Source organism: Falco naumanni, chromosome 7 (genome assembly GCF_017639655.2).
Source record: "Falco naumanni isolate bFalNau1 chromosome 7, bFalNau1.pat, whole genome shotgun sequence".
Classification (NCBI taxonomy): domain Eukaryota; kingdom Metazoa; phylum Chordata; class Aves; order Falconiformes; family Falconidae; genus Falco; species Falco naumanni.
The window spans coordinates 22,856,638-22,883,980 of record NC_054060.1 but is presented as its reverse complement, the minus strand read 5'-3'; the positions used below and the strand labels follow the sequence as shown (position 1 = coordinate 22,883,980).

Here is a 27,343-nt window from a genome sequence, read left to right as displayed (position 1 = left end):
TGTCTGTTTTATGATTAACTTCCTTACACAGCACTTCAGAGCCATTTGCCGTCAGGTGTTGTGGGTGTTAAACTTTATATGGATACAAAAAGCCAAATTGTAAAATAAAAATCTATCTCTGTGATTGCTGAACACTAAGATGGCAGATTGCTGAGCCAGAGGGACCACCCAGGGAAGCATCAGTTCTTGTTTGCCACATAGCCTGTGCTCTGTCTTGTAATTAGCTGCTCTCAGGGTCAAAATATGGTGGTAAATGGATCTTTAGTTTGACTAGACAAGAAGTGTTCTCAGATCAAAACTGAAGACTAATTTTTGCCATTTGTGCTTTATGCAGCACTTACTGTACTTCCTTTGTAAGGAAATCCGTGTGGTTTGCTGCTCTTCACTCTTCTGCAGCTATACCCTGGACAGGTACCCTCTTCCGAGGTGACAAAGGCAACAGGAAGCTATTTGAAATGAAGTAGTCTTTAAAGGGTAAACACAGTCATTTGCCCAAGTAATGAGGGTTTTTCATGGATAATGCCACTAAGCAGTTTGGGAGAAGGCAGGAGGAAAACTGGCTGAAAGGTGAGCGCTCTGTGTGGTTACAAGCTGAAGGACTTAGGTGGCTGTCTCTTAACAAGTGTTAACATCTTGTTTCCGAGCATAGGGTGTACTACGGTGAACATGCTAGTATCAGCTGGTGTCAGCTGCTTGTTCTAGAGTGGCAGCTGAGAGTGTATATTGGAATAAAAATGACTTTTCCAAGTGAGCACCTGCAGTGCCAGTTACCATCGCTTACTCTCTTGTTGATACTTGTAGGTTGTCATTTGACACACTGAAATGACTCTTACAGCTGTGGTTCTTACTGAGGCTTAAAGATGGGTTTGAGTTCTAGCTCACTTATGACCTATTTATGCTAACAACTGTAGGCTTGTAGATTAAATATTCTTGTTAGGCTTTTTGGTGTTAAATATGACCTTTCTGTAGAAGTTAGTTAGCTCGTGGGATCATCGAGGAATAACAGTATGTAGATTTAGTCATTAATGTAGGAGGCATTACAGTGCCTTATTAATTTGTTGGTTTCTGCTGGTAATAAAGCAAGTTAAAAAAATGGGAATCTTACTGAGTGTGTGTGACTCTTTTTTTTCATAATGTAGATTTGTAGTTATATATTTAAATAACACTGTAAAATTAGAAGATGATATTACTGTATTTTCTTACGTTTGAGTATAAAACCAGAGGAAAAAAAAGTGGGACTACTTCTAATGGAAAATGGATTTGGCATGAAAGTAAGGGATGTTATGTTTGCACAAGGTGCACCTAGTACGTTGGTGGTTATTTTGAATCATGCTGGTTTGGGGTGATGATACCTTGCTGGTTTGCTAATTATCTGGGTTGGGTTTTTTATTGCACTTGGAATTACTGTATTCATATACCAAAGACTTGCAGTGATCTTGTCAGCACTCTGGTTCTTTGTGTTGTAGGCTGCAACTCGTCAGGATATGACATACTGGCTTCAAGAACTTCAACAGAAGAGGTGGGAGTATTGTAACAACCTTGACGCAGCAAAAAGGGACAGCAGAACTTCCCCTACACCAAGTGATTTTTCCAAAGGTCTTGTTGCCAAAGACAACCCTGGTACGTTGAAAAATTAAGATAATCAGAATGCATGTTTCTGTTCAGTGTCAGTTAATCAGTACAAGCATAGCACTGGGGTAGAGAACAGTCTTGGGAAGCTTTTGTCACTTGTTATCTAGTAACTCTGTAACTTTGCGTATGTTAATGATGCTAAGATTATTTAACGTAAGTGTAATTTTATGTGTGATTTCATGTCTTATGAAACCTGTTGGTTTCTTTAAAAACAGATTTTTAGAAATGAAGTAAAATGAAGTAGTCTTATGACTAAGTTTCATTAAGTTGCAAAGTACAGTTTAGGTTAGATAGTTGTCTTTCAGTAGTTGCAGTATCTTAAAAGCTTGCTGTGTTAAGTATCCTGAGATGTAAACTGGAGTTTTTAATGGGAACAGGTGTATTTTTGCATTCTGAATTACCACACTTTGTTCCCAAAAAAGTATGGTGTGGTGAATCTATCTGACTGATGAAAATTTCCTGTCTTTTAAAATGGGAAGACATTTTACACTGATACTACAGAAGTGAAATTCAGTCTCAATAATAATCTGTAGTCAAGCAAAATGTAAGTTTAGACTGACATCAAGAGTTTTATAAAAATGTGTCACTGTATCGTGCAAACTTGCTCTGCATTTTTGCAGAATTACCTTGTATTCTGCAAATAACACTGGTTGAGCACTTCTGAATTGTTTTATTCCTGAATCATTACAGAAATGGATTGCCTGCTTATTTTTGTTACCCATAAATAAGACTGAGTAAAATCCTGTTCTGTGCCAAGTTAGACATTAGTAAAACTCTCTTGGGTTTAAACAGAGTCTTGAGGTCAGACATATTTCATCAACAGATTTTATATTTTGTTCATTTCAATTTGCTCATACTGTAAAACTAGAAATGTTAAGCTGTTGTCTTCCCCACCCTTCTCGCCCCTCCCCTGGTTCAGGTCCCATGCTGCAGTATTGTCCTCTAACCCAGTTTACTGCTTTAATTTGAGAGCAGTCTGCTTGCGGCTGCTTGCTCAACCGCAGCTAGCTTCAGAGTACGTGTTTTCATAGGGGCTCAGCTTGATGTTTCAGCTATCCCAGTCTAACAGCTAGTCACTAATTAAGGAAATGCCCAGCTTTCTCCCTTGACATAGCACTGGTGCTAATCTCATCCTTCCTTACACTAGCGCAGGGAGTGCAGCCAGCAGGAAACACGTTTTTCTCCAGGTTGGTTTTTGGCCAGGGTAGCTTCCTGATGTGGTTTGCTGTAGGGGCAGGTGAGTACCAGCATCAGCCCGCGCGAGTTGTTGGTAACGTGAAGTGGGGTGGTTTGGCACCACCTTTCTGGCAGCAGACAGCCTGGTTAGCAGCTTGTTAAGCTATATGCAGCAAGAATGCATGTGTCTGTGTACAAAGATGTAACGGCTTGCAGGCGTTGGAAAGGGCAGCAGGCTTTTGCTCTTTCAAACATTGGCCTTCCTACCTTCAGCCTCTCACTCCCTGCTACGTAGTCCACCTTTTTGCATTTTGTGGTGTTTGTCTGACCCTGTGTTGAGTTCGTTGAGGTCAAAAGTTAGCCAGAAAGGAAGGTGAATTTTTTTTTTCGGCTAGATTAATGGGCGGAATATATTTACTGTGCAGTCAGGTGACTTCCAGAACTGATGGAAGGAATGGAGGGAACAAGTCATAGCAATAATGAGGCAGAGCAGCTACATACAGGAAGGCAGTGTAAAGGAGCAGGCAGGACTGCCCTCTTGGCAGCAGGTCGTTGGATCAGACCAGCCGCAATATGTAACTTGGCCCCAAGTCTCTGTTCTTTCGTGTTTGTGCTGCTTCCCTCAGAGCGTAGGAACAATGTAAAATTAACCCGCTGTCACTGCGGTCTGCGTAGGTACTGTTCCTTCACTCCTGTTTTGCATCTAGCAGTTGTAATCCAGTCACTTTAGATGACTGATCGGATATTTTCCTTTCTTTTAAATCACTGGGGGGTTTGCAGATCAGCAAGCTGAACCAATTTGTGTAAATTGTAAAAAATATTCAATTATTATTAAACCCAGAGCAAGGAATGTCAAGATAAATTGCATGGGCTGAGTAGACCCATCCATTTAAGGGGCAGCCTGCAGTTAAACTGCATTATGTATAACTTGAAACTGCATCTAGAGTATCTTATTTTTGAGGACAAGTCACGATAATGACTTTACCATAAACTGAAGTGTTGGGATTTCTTCTGGGGAAAAAGAGTGAAGACCCAGAGTGATTGATGATTGTTTCTTCATTTTTAAATAAGTACTCCAAAAGTTTCCTGTAGAGTTGGGGGGCTGTTAAGGCTCTGATTCCATGTTGATGACTACAACATGTGTCTTGTTTTTGGTTTGGTTTGTTGTGTCACACCCCCCACCCCACCCCCAGTAAATACACATTCAATGATGTGCTTTATACTGGAGCACAGAAATTGGTTTCTTTTGCTTTAGTGCTTGAGTACAGATGCTACCACTAGTGTTTTAAATGGGCAAGTAGTCTGTCTTCAGTCTAGAACCAAAATTGCTCACTGTAGTCTTGCCTGTTTTGTCCTGTCCCCCTGTGGTGTTTCCCCAGCCCCAGTTTAGAAATCTGGACTAACTGGAATATAGGTAAAGCTAAGGTACTGCTTTTTGGATCAGGCTTGACAAGTTTTTAAGAATATTCAAGGTAGTGAAAAATACTCTCAGATACTTTTTCAAGTGGGTTGTGGGAAAGCCGATGTTACAAAAATGAATCTGTAAGATTTGTCATGAAGCTGCCTTATTACCGTGGAAGTCAAATAAATGATTTATTCTTCATAGCATATGGGATTTTTTTTCTTGGAATTGATTGAATGTTAATGTAGTTTTTATGATTTCAGTTCTTAGTTATGCTATTCCTCAGCTCTTAATTTGCATTAATAAAAAATGGTATATGATGTATTTATGAGATCGGTTTGAAGTAAGTTGAAAAACAAGGTAATTTTTTTGTGGTGATTGCATTAGCAACCACATTATATTGCTGTGCTGTATCTGCTGCATAGTCCGTACCTCTAACCAGTCAGCTGGCTGGTCTAAGTGGCGTTTCACGTACAACGAGCAACCTCAGGAAGTCAGAAAATTCGGCCAGACTGATAAGCACGCCTGCTGGAGGAAATGCATTTATTACAAATTCAGCTCTTGAGCAATTAATTTACCTGGACCATACTATAAAGAGACTCTGTAGTCCTGTCAAATCATACGGGTAGAAGAGGAAACAAGCTGTAAGTACGAAAGCGGAATGTTAGTATTCCAACTTGGGGTTAGGTGCCCACGTGTTGTTTGGCACAGGGATTGGTTTGTTCTTTTTTTGGGGTGGTTCATTTTTTGGTTTGGTGTTTTGTGGTTTGTTTTTCTTTTGTGGAAACCTATTTGTTATCCTTCCCCTTTATTAGACAGTGAACAGGATCAAAAGTTAGTTTTATCTAACTTAGGTGAATTTTGTTCTGCTCAAGCAGTCAAGGTCCAAAAGAATTTGGAATTTAGTTGGGCTCATAAGGCACTGAAGAAGTTTCTATCAGCACTGTTCATGAAATAAATCAAGACAGTGTAATTTATACCTGTATTTGGAAGATGACATGATACACTTCTGTTTCAGATATCATTTTTCAAGGGTTTGAGAGAGTTGTAGTATCAATGATTTTTTTTATATTTGATATTCTGTATCACAAAATGTTCTGTCTTTACCTCTAACTTTCAATATGGGCTAAATAAAAGTAACCAGCTGCTGAGTAACTGGGGGGTAGAGCTTGCTTAGGGATGGTCTGGCTGCTAGTGCCAAGTGATCCTCAGAACAATGACTGGAAGGTTCACCAGTGATAAAACAGGGTATTGTGATTTCCCAGGATTTTTCCCTTCATGCAGAGAATTAAGTCAGAAGCCCATCCAGTGTGTTACTTTCTAATGTAACTGCTGAATCAAGCATCAGTGTCCTCAACATTTTTTTTAATTTACTCTGTACTTTGTGAATGGTATGGAGAAGAGTCTGAAAACTAAATTTGAGCTTGTTTTTAACTTGCCTGTTCAGAGGGTTTGTAGAAGCCCATGAACCACTTCAGGCTTCTCTACAGTGCTTTTGCTGTTCATAGTATATTCCGTACTCCGTGTTTCCTATTCCCTCTGCCTGCTGGAGGAGGGGTGAGGGAGAAAGCAAGCTATCCAGGATAAGGGAACGCTGAGGTAACATCGCACTACAGATCCTACAGCATGTCTTGGACAGTGGTATGTTGGAGGCTGGTGAGCTCTGTTGGATCAGCTGGGATCCTCTGGACATCTAGCTCTGGCTGAGGGGTAGTGTGGGTTTCTGGCAGGTTCCTGTGGAGCTGTTCAAAGGCTGTGAGTGTGCCGGCATGTGTGCAGTGCCAGGCCGGGGCTGCACGTCCCCATGGCTCTGTCCTGGACCTGCAGCGTGGCCGAGGTGCGCAGGGGTTGGGCTGGTGGGTTCAGGTACAGCTGTGTTCAGCTTAACCAGAGCTGCTAAGTCCTGGCTGAGCCGGTGCCCCCGCGCCGGTGGGCCTGCAGCGCCCGCGCCAACGTTCTTGGCTCCGGGGACGCGGGCCGGGTGTGCACAGCGCTGGCTCAGGCCTGTTAAAGCTCACTGACTTGCGGCAGCAGCGTCACTTGTAGGATGAAGCACAGCCTGAAAGCTGTGTCACGGTGTTCTTGTGACACTGTTCCTGAATTAGGAGTTCTGATAGACCTGAGCTTGTTTTACAAAGGGGTTTTGTGGATTAATATTATTCATCTATCTTAATTTATATGGCTTTATAGCTGCTTAGGCTAGATGAATCAGTATTGGCTAATTGATTGTAAATCACTCGTGAAATAATACTTCATGAGCGTCACACAAGGCCTGTTATCAGAAGTATGTGGCTACAGTGAAAGCTCACTGAGGAAAACTGTGCTATTTTTAAAGTTCTTTTGAAAAAAGCATTTAATAAAATTATGTTGCAATTTAAAATAAAACCCTAACTATGTTACTAGCAGTCTTAGTACTATGTGACTTCATATAGCTACTATTCTTATACTTACTGAAAGTTTTACCTATTTTTCTTTCTCTCTTTGTCTCTGGTGCGTGTGTGGTTTTTTTGTGTGTGTGTTTTGTTTTTTAACATAGATTTGAGCGTCCTAAGTCAAAATGCTTCAGCAGAGAGAGCTAGAAATATTCTAGCTGTGGAGACTTCTCCTACAGACCTGGTGGGAGAACAAGCAGCTTCCCAGCCTGCACCAGTCCAACCGAGTGCCCTCAATTTCTCGCTTAAACAATGGAGTACCGAAATCAAGTAAGTTGGGAACATGGAAGAAAGTTATTGTGAGATTGATAGTAGCTGGCAGAATAGAATCTGTTTCCTACTGAAAGATGTGTGTAGGTGGAGCTTTTTAGAAGAAATGAGGGTGATGGGGTGGATCAATATACTGGACTGTATCTCTTAAAGTGTAACTTTGTTTTTTAAAAAAATTCTAATTATTTATTTGAAAGGCATAGCTGAATGTCATTGTGTAGCATTACTGATACCTGAAAGGGGGACTCTAGACCTGTAAAGAACTTCTGGTGGTGGCTTTGCCCTCTGAACCCAAGCAGGGAGCTGGGAGTTTTATGCTCAGCTAGTATTACTTTTTATCCCTCATTGTGTAATGGAGCTGCTAATTGGTAGCATTGTAGCAGTCATAGTATTTAGTGCTTATGAAATATTTTTAGTGATGAAAATCAAAACAATATAACCATTCTTCATTTTTTCTTTAAAAAAAATAAAAGTACATGGCACAGATTTGAAACTGATGTAGTTTTGAATTCCTGAACAACAATGAGGCAGACCCCTTCTGAACAATAGCAAAACCACAACTTATCCCCTCACTCTTAATGGGTTTACTCCTTAGTATTAATTGCTTTAAGGAAAGCAGTCCTACTGATTTTCAGCTCTCATGTTACAGTTTCTTTGTAAATGTTTTTAGACTTTGGTCTGCCTCCATAGATGGATCTTCCGCTTCTACTCAAGGGATATGACAGTGCTGCTGCAGAGCAATTCACAAAGCAGAGCTGTAGCCTTGGTTAACTTGACCACATCCTTCTTGGGCTGCGAGTTAAATGTTGTTCACTTTCATCAGCAGTGCTGAGCTAAACAGATTCTTTTTAAAGCTTTCCTATTAAACACAGAGTTCCAACGGGTTTCGAAGTGGTGTTGGTTTGGGGGTTTTCTTTGGTTGTGTTCTTTTTTTTTTTCTTAAGACTACTTTGTAGACCATTTAAGTTATAGGAAAGATGGTTTATGCCTGGGTTGGGAAATACAAATCCTGTTACTACATGTCCTGTTTAAACTGTAGCCTTGTATCGTTTCTTGACTTTGCATAGCCACTTTGCTTTGGTAGAACTAAAATTTGGTCATAATAGAAGGAAAATAATATAAACCAGTTTCTGTTAGGTGAATTCCTGTATACTTGAAATGATGTTTCTGGCTTTTTAAACTTTTTTTCTGGATTTTTTGTTAGCTTTTTTCTGAATTGCAGATGATAACGCTGTGGGAAAGTCTAGGTCCAAGTGCAGTGTCAGGGTAAGCTGCTCGGTGTTGCTGGGTTGATGTGTTAATGTTTCTTTGTAACTGAGCAGAAAGGCCACAGTGGAGTTGTGGGTTGGGAAGCACTTTTGCTTGGAGGGAGGGGTTGCTGGTGACAGTGGCCAGCAGATACTGTAGCACGGTATTCAGGAGTTAGCCCATACAAGAAAGGCCATCATCCTAATGGCCTGGAGTCCTTGCAGATCTCTGGGAATAAACATTTAAGAAAATTCTACACTGAATCTTTCAGGCTGAATGCCAGCCTTCACCATTCCACTCTTTCTGAAGATATTCAACTGCAGTGGTTCATCTGTCTGAAAACCTTCCTGGGAAAATAACGTTTGTTGTATCTGCTAACAGATTATTTTTTTTAATTCTGTGTTAGGTTTTTGTTTATTTTTTTTATATGGAGTGCTTTAGTGCCCCCATGTGCACTAAATTTTAAAGCAGACATTCCCCCCTGCAAGCTGATACCAGTGGGAAACGGTGTCTTTTTCAGAATTGCTTGTTGTGCTCCAACATCCTCTTCTGAGCTTTTGAAAAGTCCTTTTGCAGAGAATTTACTGAGCTGGAAGCTAAAATCTGAAGTGTGTGTAATGTGTACAGTTGTGTACTACCTCTGGCCACATATTCTGTCATTGAGGTAAGAGCCTGACAACCTTGTCAAGAAGCTATTTAGCTGTGTGGTAATATACTAGAACCTCTGACAAATTTATTCACATTAGGATAGGCCTTGCAGTGACATTTCTTAAAAGCTATGGACTAGCATTACTCCTGCCCATTTTGAGCTAGCAGGTCAAGAGCACCTAGGTTCCTGTATCTAGTAAGGTAAATTTGCTCTGAGACTTGAGTCTGTAGCAGTTTTTATGAGAAAGGTGGATTTTCTTCAGCATAGGTTTGGTTAGGGACAAGTGAATTTTCCTTCTGATGTCTATCGTCAGCTGCTCCAGAGAGGGGTAGGGCATGTATCATCTTAATTTGGACTGACTTTGCATAAGTATTGAAGATAATAATTATTACATGCTTCCACTCCCTATATTTTTTGTTCATTTAGTCCTGCAATGAATGATGCCAAATTAATAAGCAAAACTATTCAGTAACAGTGTAAGGGTCCTTCAGATGGCAGCCTTTCTCATTACGCAGCTTTGGTTTATGCTCAGAGCATTCTGAATGGAACTCCTGTGAAAAAGCATTAAGTGATCATTAAGTCTTGTATTTTAACATATGCAGTCTCGTTTGTCGATCAAGAAGCGACAAGTGATCTCTTACTGCACTGAACAGCATTCTTTGAGCGTGTATCACAAGAAGGTCTAGTTAGTTATATTGGATCTATGTGTGGAACCAGGACAAGATTGTTAATATTTCCATAACAGTGAAAGCTAATTATTAATCTTGGAAAAGTAAAATTACATAGTAGCATGACTGTAAAAGCTGACTGCAAAAAAAACCCCACTAAAATGTTAGCAACTCTATTATAGTAAACGTATCACAGAGCAGTACTGTTATGTTTGATTATTTTCCTCCATTCTCTAGCAATTCTATGCAATTTAGGGGAGGGGTGGGATCTGATCACCTTGGGAATGTGTGTGCGCTGTCCAGTATCTCATTGGATTGTGACTAATTTTGACCCCAGCCTTAGAGGATGGCTCAGGGTGTTTTTTAAAACTTCAGAGTTTTCTCTACATTGCTGGCAGCTTGTGTTTGTTAAGAACCTGCTTGGTGCCTTAATCATTGCCCTTCCACCTGAACACATGTATGGTGTGTTTGATAGAGAAGCTATTGCTATAAATAACTGCATTTGCATCCTAGGAGTGGTGAAATAATAATGGGAGAAAAGTGAAGAGTGTCTTGGAGTTAAGCCACGTGTGTACTTAAAGTAATTAAAGTTGAAACATGCTTTTAAAAATCTATTTTCAAGTACTTAGTTGTGGTGTATATAGACATTTAGGCTGGAATTTTTTTCATCTTTATGCTGTCAGCTGCTTGTATCTCTTACTTATGCAGAATATAGACTTGGAAACAATTAAAGTAAGTTCCTATTATCTAATCATAAAATAAGACTTATACCCAAAATATATCATTAGATCCAATGTCAGGTCTTGTGTCGTTTATCCAATTGTACTTGTCACACTGTACTTAAGAAAATAAATACTGTCTTTTAAATTCAGCTACCTACTTTTAGTCTGATAGAAACCAATGAAGTGGTGCTGCTTCAGTGCCCTTAATAATTCTATGTAAAAGCTTTACAAAATTCAGCATCAGCTATAATTATTCATGGACCTAACAGCAGGTTTTGGAAAAGCTTTTCTAGAAGTTATTTGTTTATTTGACTTCCTGTTCTATGTGGGTTTTTTCCAAGCCTTAAAAGGTAGTGTTCAGGTGGGCTTTAAATACCAAGTTGACCAAGAGCAGAACAGGTGGTTATGGAGTTGCATGGTGAGAGTTCAGCTACTATTCAGAGAATAGCTGTAGAGATACCAGGTGACACTTAATAATTTTGGGTGCCTTAGGAAATTTGTCAATCGTCAACCAATTCGATCTATTTAATTGGAATGGAAGGTCTGAACAATGAAATGAGGCTTCAGTGTTCCCCCAACCAAAACTGTGATTCTTTCTGGAAGAAGATTAAATGTGTAGTGTAATTCAATCTTTGTCAAGTTTGCAAATTGATTGTTGGAATGGTTTTATTAATAACCTTAAGGATTATTTTCAAATTGTACATGATTGCATATCAGTTCACCAGACTACAGGAATTTTGCACTGCGTAACGATTAGCCTAGGGTTCACGTTGATCAGATGTTAAATCTCTTGTGAAGCTGAAAGACTGGGTTGGATCATCACATGGCCTTAAAGGTGTAACACGGTTTACTTTCTGCTTAAGGTTTGAGGAGTAAGAAGAGAGGATGCGGCTGATGGAGTGAAAGCGCCCTTGTGGGCCTTCATCTTATGCAGACCGTAGAAAATGCTGAGATACTAAATATAACTCCAACTTTAAAATATTAAACTGATTCATATGGCTTGATGTAGAATCTCCTTCTCTATTTGAACAAAGACTACAGTACTGGGCTACATTAATACTCAACAGACATAAGTGTGGAGTTAAACATTTCTGATTGCATGATGGTTGCGGGGGAGGCTGGGTAGGATAATCTCATTTTGCTCATGAAACGTACTGTTCTTCTCTAGAATTATTTGGCTGGAATTTAGAGGTTGCCTCTGAAATGTTCCTGCAGATAATTGGCAACGTTCTGCCTTAAGAAAGAAAAACTGCTAAGGAGTCTGTCATCAGCGATTCAGCTACAGCAGGTCTCCTGGGTGATCCCAAGTTTGATGTTAATCCAGAATATAAAACTGTAACATAGATGTGTTTTGACTGCATGCTGTTCTGTTTAATGCTTGGCAGTTATTCTAAAATTCTAAGCTACAATAGCTGATTCCAAATCTTAATTTTGTTTTGTTTTGTCCTTTTCCCACTGCCAAAACAAGAATAAAACAGAAGATGACACAAAAGACCATAGTGGTCGCCTAGATATTAATATCCTGTTAAAGCAAAATAGTTCTATTTGTGAAACACAGCACTGTTGATAGTAGGTGCTGTTTAGTAGGATATGCTTTATTTTATTTGAGCTTTTAATTGGTATTGGTTTTATCTGTGTTTTAGCTTAGTTTTAGTTTGCAGTGGTTGTCTTGAAAACCCCTTCATAAAAACAATGCGAAATGGAGAAGTCACTTTTCCTGTTGTCTTTTTCACAGAAATTCAATGTCCTCTTTAAGAAAAGGAAATAACGAAAACCGCAAGAGCATATTTTATACCACTGAAGAGTGGGAATTGCTGGATCCAACCCCAAAAGACTTGGAGGACTCGATGGCCCTGGAAGAAAAGAGGAAACACCTGGCAGAAGGAAGTAAAGGTAGGAGTGGGAGGAAGGAAGGGGAGCATGTGCCCTACTTTCTTTACTGTAATGTAGTGTATGACGTCTGTCTCCAGGGCATAAGTGGAAGCTTATCTTTTCTTCAAAAACCACATTCAGAGCTCTGCACATTCTTTTGAAAGACTTAATTCCTCGCAATGTGTTTGGAGTCCCCTGCCATTCAGATACCGTAGAATAAGCACAAAGCCTTGTTGTCCACTGTTTCAGGTTCCCTGAGCATGTTAATTATCTCCAGTCTTGTCACTTGAGTTGCAAAGTTACAGGATGAAGGGAAATGTGGAGGCTTCTGATTACTTAGCTAAGTGTCGCCCATTGGAGCAGAATTGCCTTTAAAGTATGTGTATATATATGTTATATTGGCTTGCTTCTGAAACTGCGGAAAAAAGTTGGGATGCATATGCAGGGATAGGTCATCTGTGCATTGTAACTGGTTCTCACATTTGACCGGTGTCTGGCATAACGTTGTGAAGATTTTCACAGCCTCTTAAGAGCATTTCAGCTGCCATCCAAGTGATTCAGTGTGTTAGAAACAGTCCTGCTCTCTAAGAATACTCCCATGGTTACATAAATGGAGGTGAAACCTTACTCTGAATGCCTCTTAAGAACAGTATACTGTGATACCAGTGATGTTTTGGTCTGATCACCTCTGAGCTGTTAATAATTTGAAGCAAAATTTACTTTGCTATAGTTAAGCGTGGTACCTTTTATTTTCTGTAATGAATTGTAAAGTTCTTTTTATGTCTTATTTCGCAAGTATTAATTTAAGAGCTAAATCTTACCTGGGAGGGAAGGAGACTGAGCTATTTACTTTTCCCACCAAAGGAAGCAACTTGGAAAACACGGCATGTTTACCGCTCTTATATTGGGCTGTTTAAATGCTGCTTAAAGTCTAATTTTAATGAGCATATTTTTAAAAGGAAATCTGAATGCTTTGGAATGTCTTTTTACTAAGTGAACTGAACTAGAAGAAATTGTTTTATGCAGGACTGACTAGTTCAGCTTTTCCATTCGATTTTGGCCGCATTCCACACAAAACAAGGCGCCCGTTAAAAGACATGATTGGATCAAGCAAAAACCGGAACAGCAGTGACTCTTCTCCAACCGAGTGGTACTCTGGTAATGGCAACAAACTCGTCTCTGAACTGCAACTGAAGTATCAAAGCCAGCAGGAAGAGTTGGAAAAGCTAAAGAAAGATCTTTTGAGCCAAAAGGTAATTAAGCCTTCAGGCAAAGTGCACAAAAGCAAATGGATCTGGCCAGTGGTTGTGAGTTTACCCTTTCTGGCCATCTAACTGCATTAAGAGCTGGTTGGTGGTTATAAAATAATGGTGCTAAATGAACCTTTGTTTACAAAAAGTCTTGAAGCAAGCAGGGCCAAGCTTTACATCTGTTGAAGGTGAGGTCCCTGCACAAAACTTTCATTTGCACAGTTTATTAGCTCTCTTGCTCCCTCTCTCACCAAGCAGGTTTTGTAAATGGTAGACCTAACTGTGAATCTGTGCACGTAGTACTGCCCTCATGGAGTGTTCGTGCCTTCTTCGTAACAAGATTAAGTATCTTGGCTTTATCTAAAAGAATTTCTACTGAATTTAAGAAGAAATATTTTTTAGTTTTTATATGGAGTTGCTACTTTTGCTATTTGTGTTTTCTGTTGCGTGAGATAATCAAAGGGAAACCAGAGAAGGAATTTGAGCCCCATATTTACACCCATTTTAGGTGTTACCTCTCCTGGGACTACATTTGTGCTTCTGAGAGAAATCTCACTGATACAGTGCAACACTGTTCACAGCTGCTTCTGTTTTAATAAGAAGAGAAATGGTGTCTTAGGCAGCTGAAGATAATATCACTGTTGATACTGGGCTAGATTTAGAACTGTCATCAATGCCAGCAGCATACAAGTAGGATGTTTTCCTGACAGCCCATGTGACCAGACAGATTTTTATACTTTAGTTAATTTTTAGGGAGTAGATAGGAAATTATAACCTGCTCCACAGCTGCTGCTTACAGGCAGGATCTTCTATTGTGCATGTCCCTGTTGTCTCAGATTGTCTGATAACTTAATGGTTATTGGCATGTATGTTACCAGTCTGGGCTTTGTTGATTTTGATAAGTAAAATGGTCAGTTGTCACTGAACTATGGCCATGAAATCATCCAGCTGTTCAGTAATTGTTAAAAGTTCAGCCCGGTGCCATTAAGATAATACCTGAAAAATGTTTTAAGTGCAGCGAAGGAAGGAAGAAGAAAATCTAGTTTAGCAAAACCTTTTCCTCAAGATCCAAGGGTTTCTTCCCAGACCTCTCTGAAGACTCTGGCTTATTCTGGGTGTAGCTTTATGACTTTCCAAGTCATTGTAAACTTCCAGATACATTATTGAACTAAAGTTCTCAGGAATTGCATAAAAACAATTCCTATTTCTGTCCTTGTACCCTTAATTAATGTCAGAGAGCTATTTAAAAAAAAATTATTATTTTTTTTTAAATCCCAGCTTCATTAACAAATATTATGAATGCTACTAGGGTTGAACTTGCCTTCCCATGTTTCCACAGGGTTAAACCATTAACTAAAATTGGGAACTGGCAAAGGTAATAATTCGGATTGGTGAGACTTCTAAGTGAGCAGTCTGCTGCTCGTGCTTTCTTATCATTTATTATTGATCTGGATATCTTCCTGTATATGCTTTTTTGTTTTTTTGGTTTGGGTTTTTTGGTGGTTGTCTTTTGAGCTTTTTTGGGGGGTATATGTTCTTTTTTTAGTGGGGTGGGATTTTTTTCTCTGTAGTTTAGCTTTCAGAGAGCTTTTGGTAGTAGCTAAAGCAAACTCTTCCAGTATTTCTTTTCTTTTAAATTTCACTTTGACTTATTTGCATGTAAAGCCTTTGCTTCTCCAAGGTCGTAGTAGAATCTCGTTTCAGCAAGGAATCAAGTAGGGTTTTACGTACAGTGTAGCTCCCTTAAAAATCAGCTGTTCTTAGGCGTGTGTACCTCTGATTCCCCAAGCAAAACACATGCAGCTTTCATGGAAGCGAGTAAATGTTGTAGTTGTCCAGGATCTATGCAATCCTGTGAGCAAAAGTACTTGTCCTTTAGTGTGAGGGAATAGAAGATGAGAATGGTGGAATTGTTAGATGAATGTGTTTTCAAAATAAAGTTCTAGTTCAGAGCCTTCAATGCTGTCTTCTTTTGCAAAGACCACAGAAACCCCTTTTCTCCCTTGTGGCAAGCCAGTTAATTACTTGGCTGATTCTGTGGCAAGATTTTCTAAACAGCCTTCCAAAGACTTCCTTTTCAGCAAAGCAGCATGTACTTTTTTTTTTTCCTTTTATTTTCTCTGCATTTGTTAGGGAAGAGAGCAATTAGTTTTCTTTCCCTTTTCCACGCTGTAGTGTTCACCTGTTAATTTTTTGGGCTTAAGCCCTCTTTATATTTATCTTCTTACAAGTAAGCCTTTTTTAGCTTTCAAATAACTTCTGGGCCACAGCTGTCAACTACTCTGCCCAAACTTGTTGTAGCCTTTCTAGGCAGGATTCTTGGCTCAGGGAAAGACATGTAAGTCATCTGTATAGGCCAGTCATGTAAGGTGTTAACCTGCTAGAAATTGTCGTGTTTCTTTTTTTTTTTTCCTTAAAACACCACCATGAAGTCTTCTGTAAGTGATGATTCAGGCGCAAAACCCATTCCAAAGTTGTCTTTTGCTTGATGTTGTAAAAGTTACTATTCTAAGTTATAAAACTTTTTTTAAAATTCTCAGGAACTTGTGCGACTTCTGCAGCAAACGGTCCGATCTTCCCAATATGATAAATATTTTGCAAGCCGCCTTTGTGAAGGGGTTCCCAAAGACAAATTAGAGCTGTTGCACCAAAAAGATGACCAGATTTTGGGTCTCAACAACCAGCTTGAAAAGTTAAATCTGGAAAAAGACAGTCTGCAGCAGGAAGTAAAGAATCTGAAATGTAAAGTTGGAGAACTCAATGAGCGGCTGGGTATGCTGATGGAAACTATTCAAGCTAAAGATGAAGTGATCATGAAACTGTCTCGCCAACTCAGCGAATGTGAGGACAATACGTCCTCTCAAAGCGGAGCAGTAAATTCTTCCATGGCCACCTGTACTAATAAGGAACTACAGGAACTGGACAGACTAAAAGTAAGAGCAGTGTCTCTTGTCTTGATGGATAGGGGAATCTCTACTCCCTATAAAAACTACTTTCTAGTCTGCTATACTGTTTGAGGAGGTCACTACAGCAGTTCTCCAAGATACTCATCAACTGAGGCTTTCTCTGCTTGGAATCTACACTTCCAACTTTGTTATGTGGTAATCTAAACAGAACTTTTATGCTTTGAGCTGGTCTGTACATCTGTAGTACAATGTCCAGTACTTTCAGTAATTTAATCATTGGTGTGGAGGAGGAGTGATGTGAGGAGTAGTCAAAGGAACAGGAAAAAGTAAGGGTAAGAGGAAAATACAGACATGGAGGAAAACAACTAGAAAGCTTATTTCTTGGGTTTAGATTTTTTTTTTAATATTGAAAGTGAGGAAAGAGCTTGTGGAATAGCAAAGGGAAGCTCTGAGGAGAAAAAAAAAAAAGGAATATAAGCACCTCTCTTACTAGTGCTACTCCAGATGTTATCAATGTGCTTTTTTTCCCCTCTAAACTACTTCAGTCAATGTCTCAGAAGTTTGTAAGACTTTGAAGACTTAAGAAGTTTGTAAGTTAAAGAGTTAATGAAGTTACCCACTTATCTCTAAACATGCTTTCTTGCCTTTGGATAAATGTTGTATTCCAAATGGATTTAACATTCCAAGGGATTTGGAATAAAAGGAAGTCACTTAAAATATGTATAAGCATTCATTAATTTTGTTTCCTATATGTGAGCCCGCAAAGCTTTAGAAAATAGAATTGAAACTAGAAATGATGGTCTTGGCAGAAAGCAGGCTGAAGCCCGTAGGTGCTGTGGAGCGTGGGGGTACTGTGAGCGCTGGGAGGGCACCGGCGTGCCCCTCTCCCACAGCCTCAGCTTTCGGAGGCAACGCTGCCAGCCTGGGGCCGCGGGTTAGGCGAGGCAGCTTGTCCCTGGGGGTTTATGGGTTTGTGTGGAGGCAGCCATCAAAGCTGTACATCACCTGAGGCCTGGCGTTTGCCCCCCTCCTTGCCTGGCATGTGAAGCGTTCTGGCTGCTGCACAGCACGCGATGGGTTCTGCGAGGTGTTTGTGTGGGAGCCCCATGGTGCTGGTGCTCTCCCCGGCGCATCCTGGCTGCGCCTGCCTCCTGGCAGCAAGGGCAGCCCGCTGCTTCTGCTGGGGGTGCAGGGCGTCTGTGCTCGTGTTTGGCATGTGTGTTTGACTTGTGAAGGCTAAAAATATTTTTACTTGATCCTGGTATGTTTTATGCTAAGTCCTAGTCGTAGTTGCTTGTTCTGTATTTGAAGGTATACTTTCTCTGGTAGGCATTTGCTGTCTGTAAGATTTTTTTAATTAAAAATCCAGTTTGCTTTTTTTATCAACAGGACAATCTTCAGGGTTATAAGACCCAGAATAAATTTTTAAATAAGGAGATTTTGGAACTTTCTGCTCTACGAAGAAATGCAGAAGCAAGAGAGAGAGAATGGCAGGCAAAGGTCAGACTAACACAGCATGTTCTTGTTTTGGCGATGTCTAAAGCAGTTTTCAAAAATTCAGTTGTATAGCTACGCAGGGAACATAACTGTGGAATGGAAATGGAATAACTTAAATGTATTAAATGTAATAATTTAAAAAATATCTCCCCTAAATCTAGTCCTTAGACTAGGTAATCTTTTGGAATGGGTTCTTGGAAGAAGTAGTTGACTTTAAAATATCATTAACCATTGGAACTTTTTCGTAGCTTATGAACACAGGCATGTATATTTCTGAAACATAGTTTCCTCAGAATCAAGGCTGTAATAATTTCGTTGAAGTATACAAAAGACAGGATGTGTAAAGATTTGATATGTTACTAAGTAGAGCTTTCTCCTGGACATGATAGATGATTGTGTTATGGTAACTTTGGAAATGTGTTTCCATACAGATGAATTTGAGTGTAGAAAAGTTGCAGGTAAATAATTTCCCTTGCCTGGGGCTAGGAAAAATGCACACATCCATAGCTAAGGCAAGATACCTGTTGCTATGGTTCGGTAAGGTTTGCTTTTATTTTCTTGGAAATGATGCACACAGCAGCCCAGGGCTAAATGCTGTGTTTTTGGCATGGGGATGCATGTGTACAATTCCTACATGCTATTACCTGACTTGTCTTTAAAATGCCATTTAATTTCTTTCTGTTTAAACATGTGTAGACTAAAGCTGTTACTTTAAAAGCACAAAATGGTCGAGTTGTACTTTGTACAATGTAATAATGAAAGCTTGCTCAGATTTTCCACATGTAAAAATACGTGTAGTAGAAAATCTCTGGTCTGTTCTTCTGCCTTAAAAGACTTTATGTAAAAAGCCACAAGTGTCTGTGGTGTCTTTCCCGAGTACATTGTATACAGAATTTTACAGTAGTGTAATATAATGCATATATAACTTTTGTTTTCCACACATAAGAGTTGCTTTGTGTCTTATGGTGCTACAAAAATGGGGAAGTAAAGCTGATTGTTCTTGACTTACAGGTTTCTAAGTGACGTAAGCTAATAGAATAATATGAAGCCAGATTTTAAAAGTGTGGTACAAAGTAAGTTTCTGAGGACTTATAATATTATATATTGTTTTCTGCAGTATACTAGCTTGGAAGCCAAACTCTGTCAGATAGAAAGTAAATATTTGATCTTGCTTCAAGAAATGAAAACTCCTGTTTGTTCTGAGGAGCAGAGTCCTGCTCGTGAGGTCATCACACAGTTACTGGAAGATGCCTTGAAAGCAGAAACGAATGAACAACCAGAACAAGCATTTTTCAAACCACACCTGGTCAGGTAATTTGGTCCTATTAAAATAAATGTATGTATATCTTGGTTAGTGGACCCAGTTCTAACACTGGAAAACAAGACAGCAGGCATATAGTTGCAGGATTTGGGGTTTCTATTAATTTCCCTTAATGAATAACAGTATCACCATGAAATCCTTTTGGCTGTATAAATACTTTTATTGCTTTATTTGAGACACAGTATAGAACTTGGACTCGGATGTTCCCATATAGCTGCTGAAGGCGAGCTGCTGAAGAGATGGGTTTGTTTGAACTTGACCATGTTCTTACACAGATAGCTGAATCTGAGTAGTAGTGTCCATTGGAATATGGGGATGAAGTCTTTTGTATATGGGATTATAAAAATAACTATTAAATAAAGGATATACTTTAGAAAACAATTATTATTTAAACACGTTAAAACTTAAACTATGGTGAGTGTCTTGAGGGATATTTGAAGTAACTTTAGGATGGGAACTTAAGAGTTTCAGGGCTACTGAACACATTTTTAAAAGCCTTTTCTCTTCCTCCCCCCTCCTCCATTTCAGTGAATATGATATATATGGTTTTCAGACAGTCCCAGAGGATGACGATGAGGAGAAACTAGTAGCAAAATCACGAGCTTTGGACCTGAGATCGCTTTCCCTCAGTGAAAATCGAGAGATCTCCACAGGAGTGAAATGGGAAAATTATCTCGCAAGCACAATGAATAGAGAGATGATGCGTAGTGTAGAACTGAAGAATCTTATTCGATCTGGAATTCCACATGAACATCGTTCCAAGATGTGGAAATGGTGTGTCAATGTCCATGTTAAAAAATTAAAGGAAAGCACTGTTCCTGGGTACTTCCAAACCTTGCTTCAGAATGCTCTGGAAAAACAAAATCCTGCATCTAAACAAATTGAGTTGGACCTCTTGAGAACTTTGCCAAACAACAAACATTATTCCTCCCCAACATCTGAAGGGATCCAGAAGCTACGAAATGTGCTGCTGGCATTTTCGTGGAGAAATCCTGATATAGGATATTGCCAAGGTCTCAACAGGTATGATTTTGCAAATCTTGAGTTACAACGATGCAGTAAAACATGCATAATGAGCCTTTCAAATCACATGTATAGCAACATGCTTTGGGCAGCAATTTGCCTTATAGGTTGTATGTTAAAATTTATAATGTTTTAAGAAATAAATAACTATGACTTTTTTTATAAACAATAAATAAACAGAAGACCTGGATCACGAAACCTGTAAAATCATATTGGCAAAAGAACTGGAACTGTAATTAACTCACATAAGAAATGGGGTACTTAAATGTTGTTTTATATTGTCTTCTTGTCAATTGTAGGGGATCTTTTTGCTTTTGTGCACAAGAATTTGTTAGGTTTTTTGCTTTTTTTTTTTTAAACAAGCAGAAACAAATGGTTGAAAGCTTTTTGTACTGTTAAGGCCACAAATTTGAGCATTTCCATTAGGATGTCTTCAATCAGAATTGCAGTAATAAATTTAAGGCTAATTCTCGTGTTACAATGCTAAGAAAAAATTGAAGTCATTGCCATTGGTGTTTGCTGAAATAGTTTTGGTACTTTTGAGATCTGTAGTAAGGGAAGGTGCTATTTGATAGCAGGTGTATTAGTTTAACACCCTCCCCTCATCGCTATAATATAATACCAGAGATGTCAATTTGAGCACTGATTTATGTACTAGAATAGGGTAAAAGACTTTGGACTAGAGCAGGTTTATTATTTGAAACTGCACAGAAGTAGTAGTAGAATAGAGGCAGTGAGTAATAGAGGTAGCGAGGTGGTGGTGGTAGCAGTAGTAGAAGTAGTGAATAATGCAGTAATAAGTATCCCTTTTTCTGAGCATTCATCAGTAGGGGTAGTGACGTTTTATAGGTAAGTCATGCATTTTTAGTATTAATATTGTCACTGGCATGTCACAAGGCATGTCTGAAGAGCACAGCTGTTGCAATCTTGGAGCAGCATGTCTCTGGTGTCTAGAAGGTATTAGAAACGCGTTTGCTAAACTTGAACTCTGTGCAGAATAATTTTTTCCTGGGTCATTTTTGGGTTTCTTGTAAATAATTCTGCATTTGGGTATACTTGCAGAAGCTAAAAGCAAATTGGGTATTTATTTCACGCTTCAGTCCTCTTAAGCTTTTAAAGTGTGATCACCTTATTAAGCTGTGTAACATCGGAAGCAGTTCATATTGTTACAACTCTTCTTGCATACAGAAATAAAATGAGTTTACCTGAAGAAATATATTGGCGGTAACCTTTCATATTCAAGCAGCTGTTAGTAACATGAAGTTATTCCCTGGTATTCTTTTGTTTCATAACAGTCATGGGAACAGGAAAACTAGGAATGTTGGGGTGTTTATTTTTTTATTTTTTTTTCCTTCCTACTTTAAGAAATTCTTAGAACATGCTTAGTCTGGAAAATTTTAGATCTTTTTCTTTTCCTTAAAGACAGTGGTAGATAAAGACAGAAGTATTACTTTATATCCATTAAGATAAATGTAAGTCAACTTGCTAGAAAGGATTTTTCTAAACTTAAAATAATTTTGTGTGAAATGCAAGAACCATCTGTTCTTTTTCTTCTTCAATAAGGAAAGACAAAAGTCTGGGAATCAGAGCAGTATATTTAGGTTTTGGAAGCTTCTCGTTATTTTGGCTTAGTTCCAGAAAAAAAACAGCTTCTAGCAAAACACTTTACCTTCACCTTTATCCGTTTACTTATTAAACTGAATAAAAACACTTGGTGTGACTGAGAAGGCATCTCCTTGCCCCATCTTAAACTTCATTAATGGTTTTGCTGTTTAGTGCTCTCCTGTTATACGTTTATTTCTGCTAAACAGAAACAAAGGCTTTATTGTGATTGTTCTTAATACATTTTGTGATACTATAATGATCTTTTTTTTTCTCTCCAAATAAACCCTATTTTTAGATTGGCAGCAATTGCGCTTCTGTACTTGGAACAGGAAGATGCTTTTTGGTGTCTAGTAACAATAGTGGAAGTTTTCATGCCTCATGATTATTACACTAAGACACTGCTAGGATCTCAGGTATGTGCTCTGCAAAAACAAAGCCTGGTCCTGTAAACTGCAGCCAGTCAAAAACTTGGTAAGTGTCTGGTCAGCCTTTTGGGGGAACGGGTTGTGACAGAGGTGAGTTCCAGGCACCAGGACCCTTGTTTAGACAAGGTTTAGACTGAGTATAATGCTGGAATACCTGCTTGGAGCTCCAGTCCTTAACCCCTCTTCTGATTACTGGTTTTACAATGTTGACTGAGCCGATTTATTGTTTCCTTCCTCAGAATTGCGGGGGTGGGGCAGTTACGGGCTCTGGAAGAGTGGGCGTGAGAATGCATTATGCAGTACTGTGAACAACATACTCTAGCACTTCCAGGTGATGCTCTGGTACGTGCTGCCTCCTTCCTCCAAGTCTTCCCTCAGCTTGTTCCGGTGCTCCTGCACCAGGGCAGCACTAGTGACCTGTAGCAGGAACACAACATCTGCGTGTGAGGAGCCCTGTGAGATTAAGGAGGGTGTGGATTAAGAAGCAAAAGGTTGTGTCAGCAAGGGTGGTGTGCCTTGGGGTGGCCAGGTATGCTTTGGGTGGATCTGGCTTTGAAGTGTTAACTAGACAGCCCTAGGTTTCCTGGTTAGCTCTTGACTTGCACTTACAGATTGGTAACAGCCCTACTTTGAATGAGATGTGTTGGAAAGGTAGGAGCGATAACATCATATTTCTCATCTCTTTAGGTTGACCAGCGAGTATTCAAGGATTTAATGAGTGAGAAGCTTCCACGACTCCATGCTCATTTTGAACAATACAAAGTTGACTATACTCTCATAACTTTCAACTGGTTTCTTGTGGTATTTGTGGACAGTGTCGTTAGTGACATCCTTTTTAAAATCTGGGACTCCTTCCTATATGAGGGACCAAAGGTGAACTGAACAAGCTAAGTTTTTTCAGTTGTTACCTGGTTAACAAAACACTGTGGTGTTACTGAGTGCAGGGTGGAGGAAGCTTGTTTCACAAGAAACCTGTCAGTTAAAATCACTGGTAGGAAAAGAGGGGAGAGAATGTGCACGAATAACCAGTGAAAACTTTTTCCATTTTATCTGTGTTTTGCAAGTTGAAAGCTTGAGTTACGTAGAAGAATTCTAAATGCTAAGTATTTCCCTTTCACTGCCCATTGCTTTAGGTTTGAAAAATAAAGCTTAGGCAGTGCTGTTTACTCCTACATGCAGCTGTCAATCAGTTTTAAGTAATTATATCAAAATGAGAGCTACTCTTACAAAGAAGAAAGCTTAAGTGAAGGAGGGAAAAGTTAGAAGTATTGAAGAGGTGTAAGAATCAGTTGTAACAAAGTGCCAATGTTTAACTTGTCTTCGCAGCAGCTACTTGTTTTATTTCTGCAGACATTTCAAGTACAACTGACAGTGACTGTTGGGATTCCTATCATTAAATTAAGGGGTGGGGGTGAAAGAATTTTCATGTGTTCTGTACTTGTCAAATTGCAGTGAAAGAAAATCGGTGCAGGAAAAAAATCATTGTATTCAAACACAGTAATAACGACAGCAGATGTTGTAGGCAATTGGAGAGAACGATAAGATGAGTAGACAAAATCTGTGTGTTAGTCAGATTTCTTGTTGGTCTCATTTGGTCTCATCTGAGCATTCGAACACACAGTGGTATCTTGGTTGTGTGTTGATTCAAATCAGTTTTAAGCATCGTGGTATGTTGTGAAGGCAGCCAGGTACAGACTGACAAAGTTCAGAACTTACTGAAGCCTTTTCAGAATGAAGGGAAATAATGCTTCTTCCAGCTCGTGCCAAAGATCATTGACAAACTGGTATCGTAAATTCCTTCAGCATCAGTCCCCCCGTGTGCTGGGAAAATTCAAGGCATTGGAAAACAACCCGTTTAAAAAGCAGAACTTAATTTTAGCTCTGAAGCAACTTAATGAATACATTCAACAGGCCCGGTAGTGTTTGTTTTACAACTGAATTAGACACTCAAAACTTCAAAATATTTGTATCCTATAAACACAGTACTGTTTTCTGGATAGAACGGTAGAACACCTTGCCTTGGTTTCAGGCTGCAACGGAAGTTTTTGGCAGCTTTTGGAAATGGGGGACAGGGAAGGGAGATGGAGGGAGGTGTGATGAGAAAGTGCAAGTGCAGCTTGTAGGAAGACTAACGCTTTTCCTTTGAGTTTATAATGGATAACTGTGAGAATCGGTGCATTCTGTTCTTACAAAGAACCAAACATTGTATGTATTTTTATCAGGTAATATTCCGATTTGCCTTGGCACTTTTTAAATACAAAGAGGAGGAAATCTTAAAACGGCAAGATTCAATGTCCATTTTCAAGTATCTTCGCTATTTCACGCGCACTATACTTGATGCCAGGTGGGTGACTCAAACTTGTGTGTCATTGAAAGAGTTGGGGGGCACAGAAATGGTCTGTTGTAGGGTTTTTCTTGTTTTGTTTTTATCTAGATCTTAATTTAGAAGCAACTAGAGATGAAATTGACTACTAAGATTTCTCACGAGTAGTTTCATCTAGCTGCGACAAAGGCACAAGTGATGAATGTGTAACTGTAAATTTTTAGGTATGATAGACACTGCTTTGCCATGTTGGTCTTTTTTAGCCATTGTATCATGGTAGTAACACAATAATTTCAACCATAGGTGAAGTCTTCCCTTGCACTGTGGATGCAACTTAAGTTGTAAAATGTTTTACAATAATACTTGCACCAGGATGTGTTTTTATTTAAAAACATGAGCTATGACCCACTAAATTTAGATCTCTTATGCATCATCAATACATAGGCTAATGCCACATAACTCCAGCTGATTTTAAGATATACTTTGAACCAGCAAATAAATATAAATTAGATACTCTTCTGTTCTTCCAGCCTTGCATAGGAATTACAGTTTCTAAATTAGGGTCTAGTGTTTTTAGGTTCCTAGTTTTAAGACCATAGAGCAGCAGATTAATCTTAAAAAGAAAAGCTCTGTTGGGGTTGATTTAATGTCTGAACATGTTTTGCATGGATACTGGAACTCACTGATTTAGAATGTAGTAATTATATACTGGAATATGAGGTGTTTGTTTTTACCATAATGAAATCCCTGTGAATTTAGGTTTATACTTTGGCTCCTACTGCAAGAGCTATATATTATTTTTACTTCCTGTGTTTCAGTTTTGACTGGAGAGAAGTTAAAACTGAATAGCCTTACTCTGTGCTTGAAAAGGATTGCTGGGACTGATGCAGGGGGAATGTTCTGCAAGTGGTTTAAATGGTAAAAGTCTTGATAACAGATGTTGCTTCCTCTGCTGAAACCTCTCCAAAAACTCCTGAGGGGGAGTTGCGTGGTGCTTTGTATTTTAGCATTCCCCGTTTTGATTTAAAAATGCTGGGCAGTTGTTGTACTCAGCTGTTTGTGACCAAAATAAATGCTGACTCTTGATTCCAAATCTGGAAGTGAGAAGTATGTACTTGAGTTTTGGAAGAGCGTGCACGTATTTTTAACAGAAAACAATTAATAAAACAAACTTGGGGATATTTTATAATTGATAAATAGGCTATTTTATAGCTTATAATCAAACATGTAATATGTAGTATCAGTAGTACCACAGCATTACTGCCAGAAACCAGAGACTGCAGAAGAAAAGAGGGGGGGTGGGAGAGGGGAGAAAAAAAATTCCTTTTGCTTGTATCTAATTTTAACAAAATTTTGATATTTAATCAGAGCTGCAGATTTGGCTTTCCCTTCTTTTTCCAGTTATCTAACAAATGATGCCTTGGTTCTCCTGTCTAAACTTTCTGGTGCTGAAATTACCTATTTTAAAGATTTCTAATATTGCTGGAAGAGATCTCATTTTGGTGTTAACAAAATGAGCTAATTGAGTGTCTTTTGGCAGATGGCGAGTTCAGGTGAGGACAGAATTCAGTGCATCAGAGATATTTACAGCACAAATATGCTTTGTGCTGGTCTGTAAATATCTGTTCTCATAGGATTTTAAAAGTTGGAGTTGAAAGTAGTGATGTAGGGCCACCTAGGGGATATGAATTTGCCTGCTAGAGCTGATAAGCATGAGTCAACTTGCTTGGTTTGCTATTCTACCATTTTGTACAAGTTTTACAGCATCAAAACTTAAACAGTACAAAAGCATGTAGAATGATGCCTTTCCTGATACAGATAAAAAAATCATCTTGTAGAGGAAAAATTCAGGATTATTTCCATAGAATTTGTGGACATCCGGAATGGGTCAGAAAATTATTTTGCACAGAATTTTAAGTTTAACCTCTCTGGAAAGACTTTTCTCCACTAGACATGTGCGTAATTATACTCTAGGTTATAGTATGTCATAGTTAGATTTTTCTACAGGTGAAAGTTGTGTTCCAAAGCATGTTACGCACTGGCAGAGAAGCTGTTGGAATACATTCTCTTTATAAATAGCAGGAAAATGTTCTTGTTCACCCAAAAATACAAACCTAGGGAGAGCTTACCCTTAAATAAACTGTCCAAATTTCTTAATATCTGTGTTCTGATTAAGATAATATCAGATCTATTAATCTGATAACTAAACTAGAACAAGTTAAATTCCAGTTCCCCTTTTACTCTTAGTAAATAAAGAGGTTTGGGGTTTTTTTGGTATAGATCAACAGTAATGATGTAGTTAACTCTCTTTGGCCTGATCAGGCAGATCAGTTATACTGGTTTTACTGTGACTGAATAATAGCATGAGGCAGCGTGACGCTGGCAGGGTGATAGATACTCTTGTCATGTTTTGCTATGTGAGCTGACAAGCTTGAGTTGACACTAGCTCCAAGGTGTCTGTGCTCCAGCCAGCAGAATCCCAGAGCTTTCTCATTGTATGGTCAAGTTTGGCCTGTACGTGTGTTGTATTGTCCTTGTCTGTGTCTGTATTATCCCAGGCTTTATCTGGTCTCTTACATGACTTCTTGGATAACTTGAGAGCTGACTGTCCTGGGATTGAGTGAGGTTCAGTGATTCCATGGAGGAAGTTACCCCGTCTGTGCTGGGTTAGCTGCGTGTACCAAGCGTTCAGTCTAGCTCATGGAGCTCTGGTTAGCAAGCTTCCGACTTCGATCAGTGTTGTCAGGGCTGTAATCACTATAGTGTTAGATAGAGTTTGCAGGTGGCTTTGTGAACTGCTTTTGATTAAAAAAACCAACAAAAAAACCCTCTGTGTTTGATAACACTTTATCACTTGAAATAACTTGAAAACAGAGCGCTTTACAGAACTCCCTTGCAATACCGATAACATCTGAGACCAGT

General features: G+C 39.1%; 1 protein-coding gene across 2 annotated transcripts in view; it reads left to right on the top strand.

The window, feature by feature from the left end:
• Positions 1 to 27,343, top strand: part of TBC1D2B (TBC1 domain family member 2B) — a 37,101-nt gene that overhangs the window by 5,663 nt on the left and 4,095 nt on the right. Inside the window, exons 2-12 of one of the 2 annotated variants that reach the window (XM_040600768.1) lie at positions 1,467 to 1,620; positions 6,747 to 6,912; positions 11,935 to 12,092; positions 13,098 to 13,324; positions 15,862 to 16,254; positions 17,617 to 17,727; positions 18,842 to 19,035; positions 19,574 to 20,068; positions 21,969 to 22,086; positions 22,786 to 22,971; positions 24,321 to 24,442. In XM_040600768.1, the coding sequence (XP_040456702.1) occupies positions 1,467 to 1,620; positions 6,747 to 6,912; positions 11,935 to 12,092; positions 13,098 to 13,324; positions 15,862 to 16,254; positions 17,617 to 17,727; positions 18,842 to 19,035; positions 19,574 to 20,068; positions 21,969 to 22,086; positions 22,786 to 22,971; positions 24,321 to 24,442 (2,324 nt within the window). The remainder of the gene's footprint in view (positions 1 to 1,466; positions 1,621 to 6,746; positions 6,913 to 11,934; positions 12,093 to 13,097; positions 13,325 to 15,861; positions 16,255 to 17,616; positions 17,728 to 18,841; positions 19,036 to 19,573; positions 20,069 to 21,968; positions 22,087 to 22,785; positions 22,972 to 24,320; positions 24,443 to 27,343) is intronic. The other variant, XM_040600769.1, reaches the window with a different exon arrangement.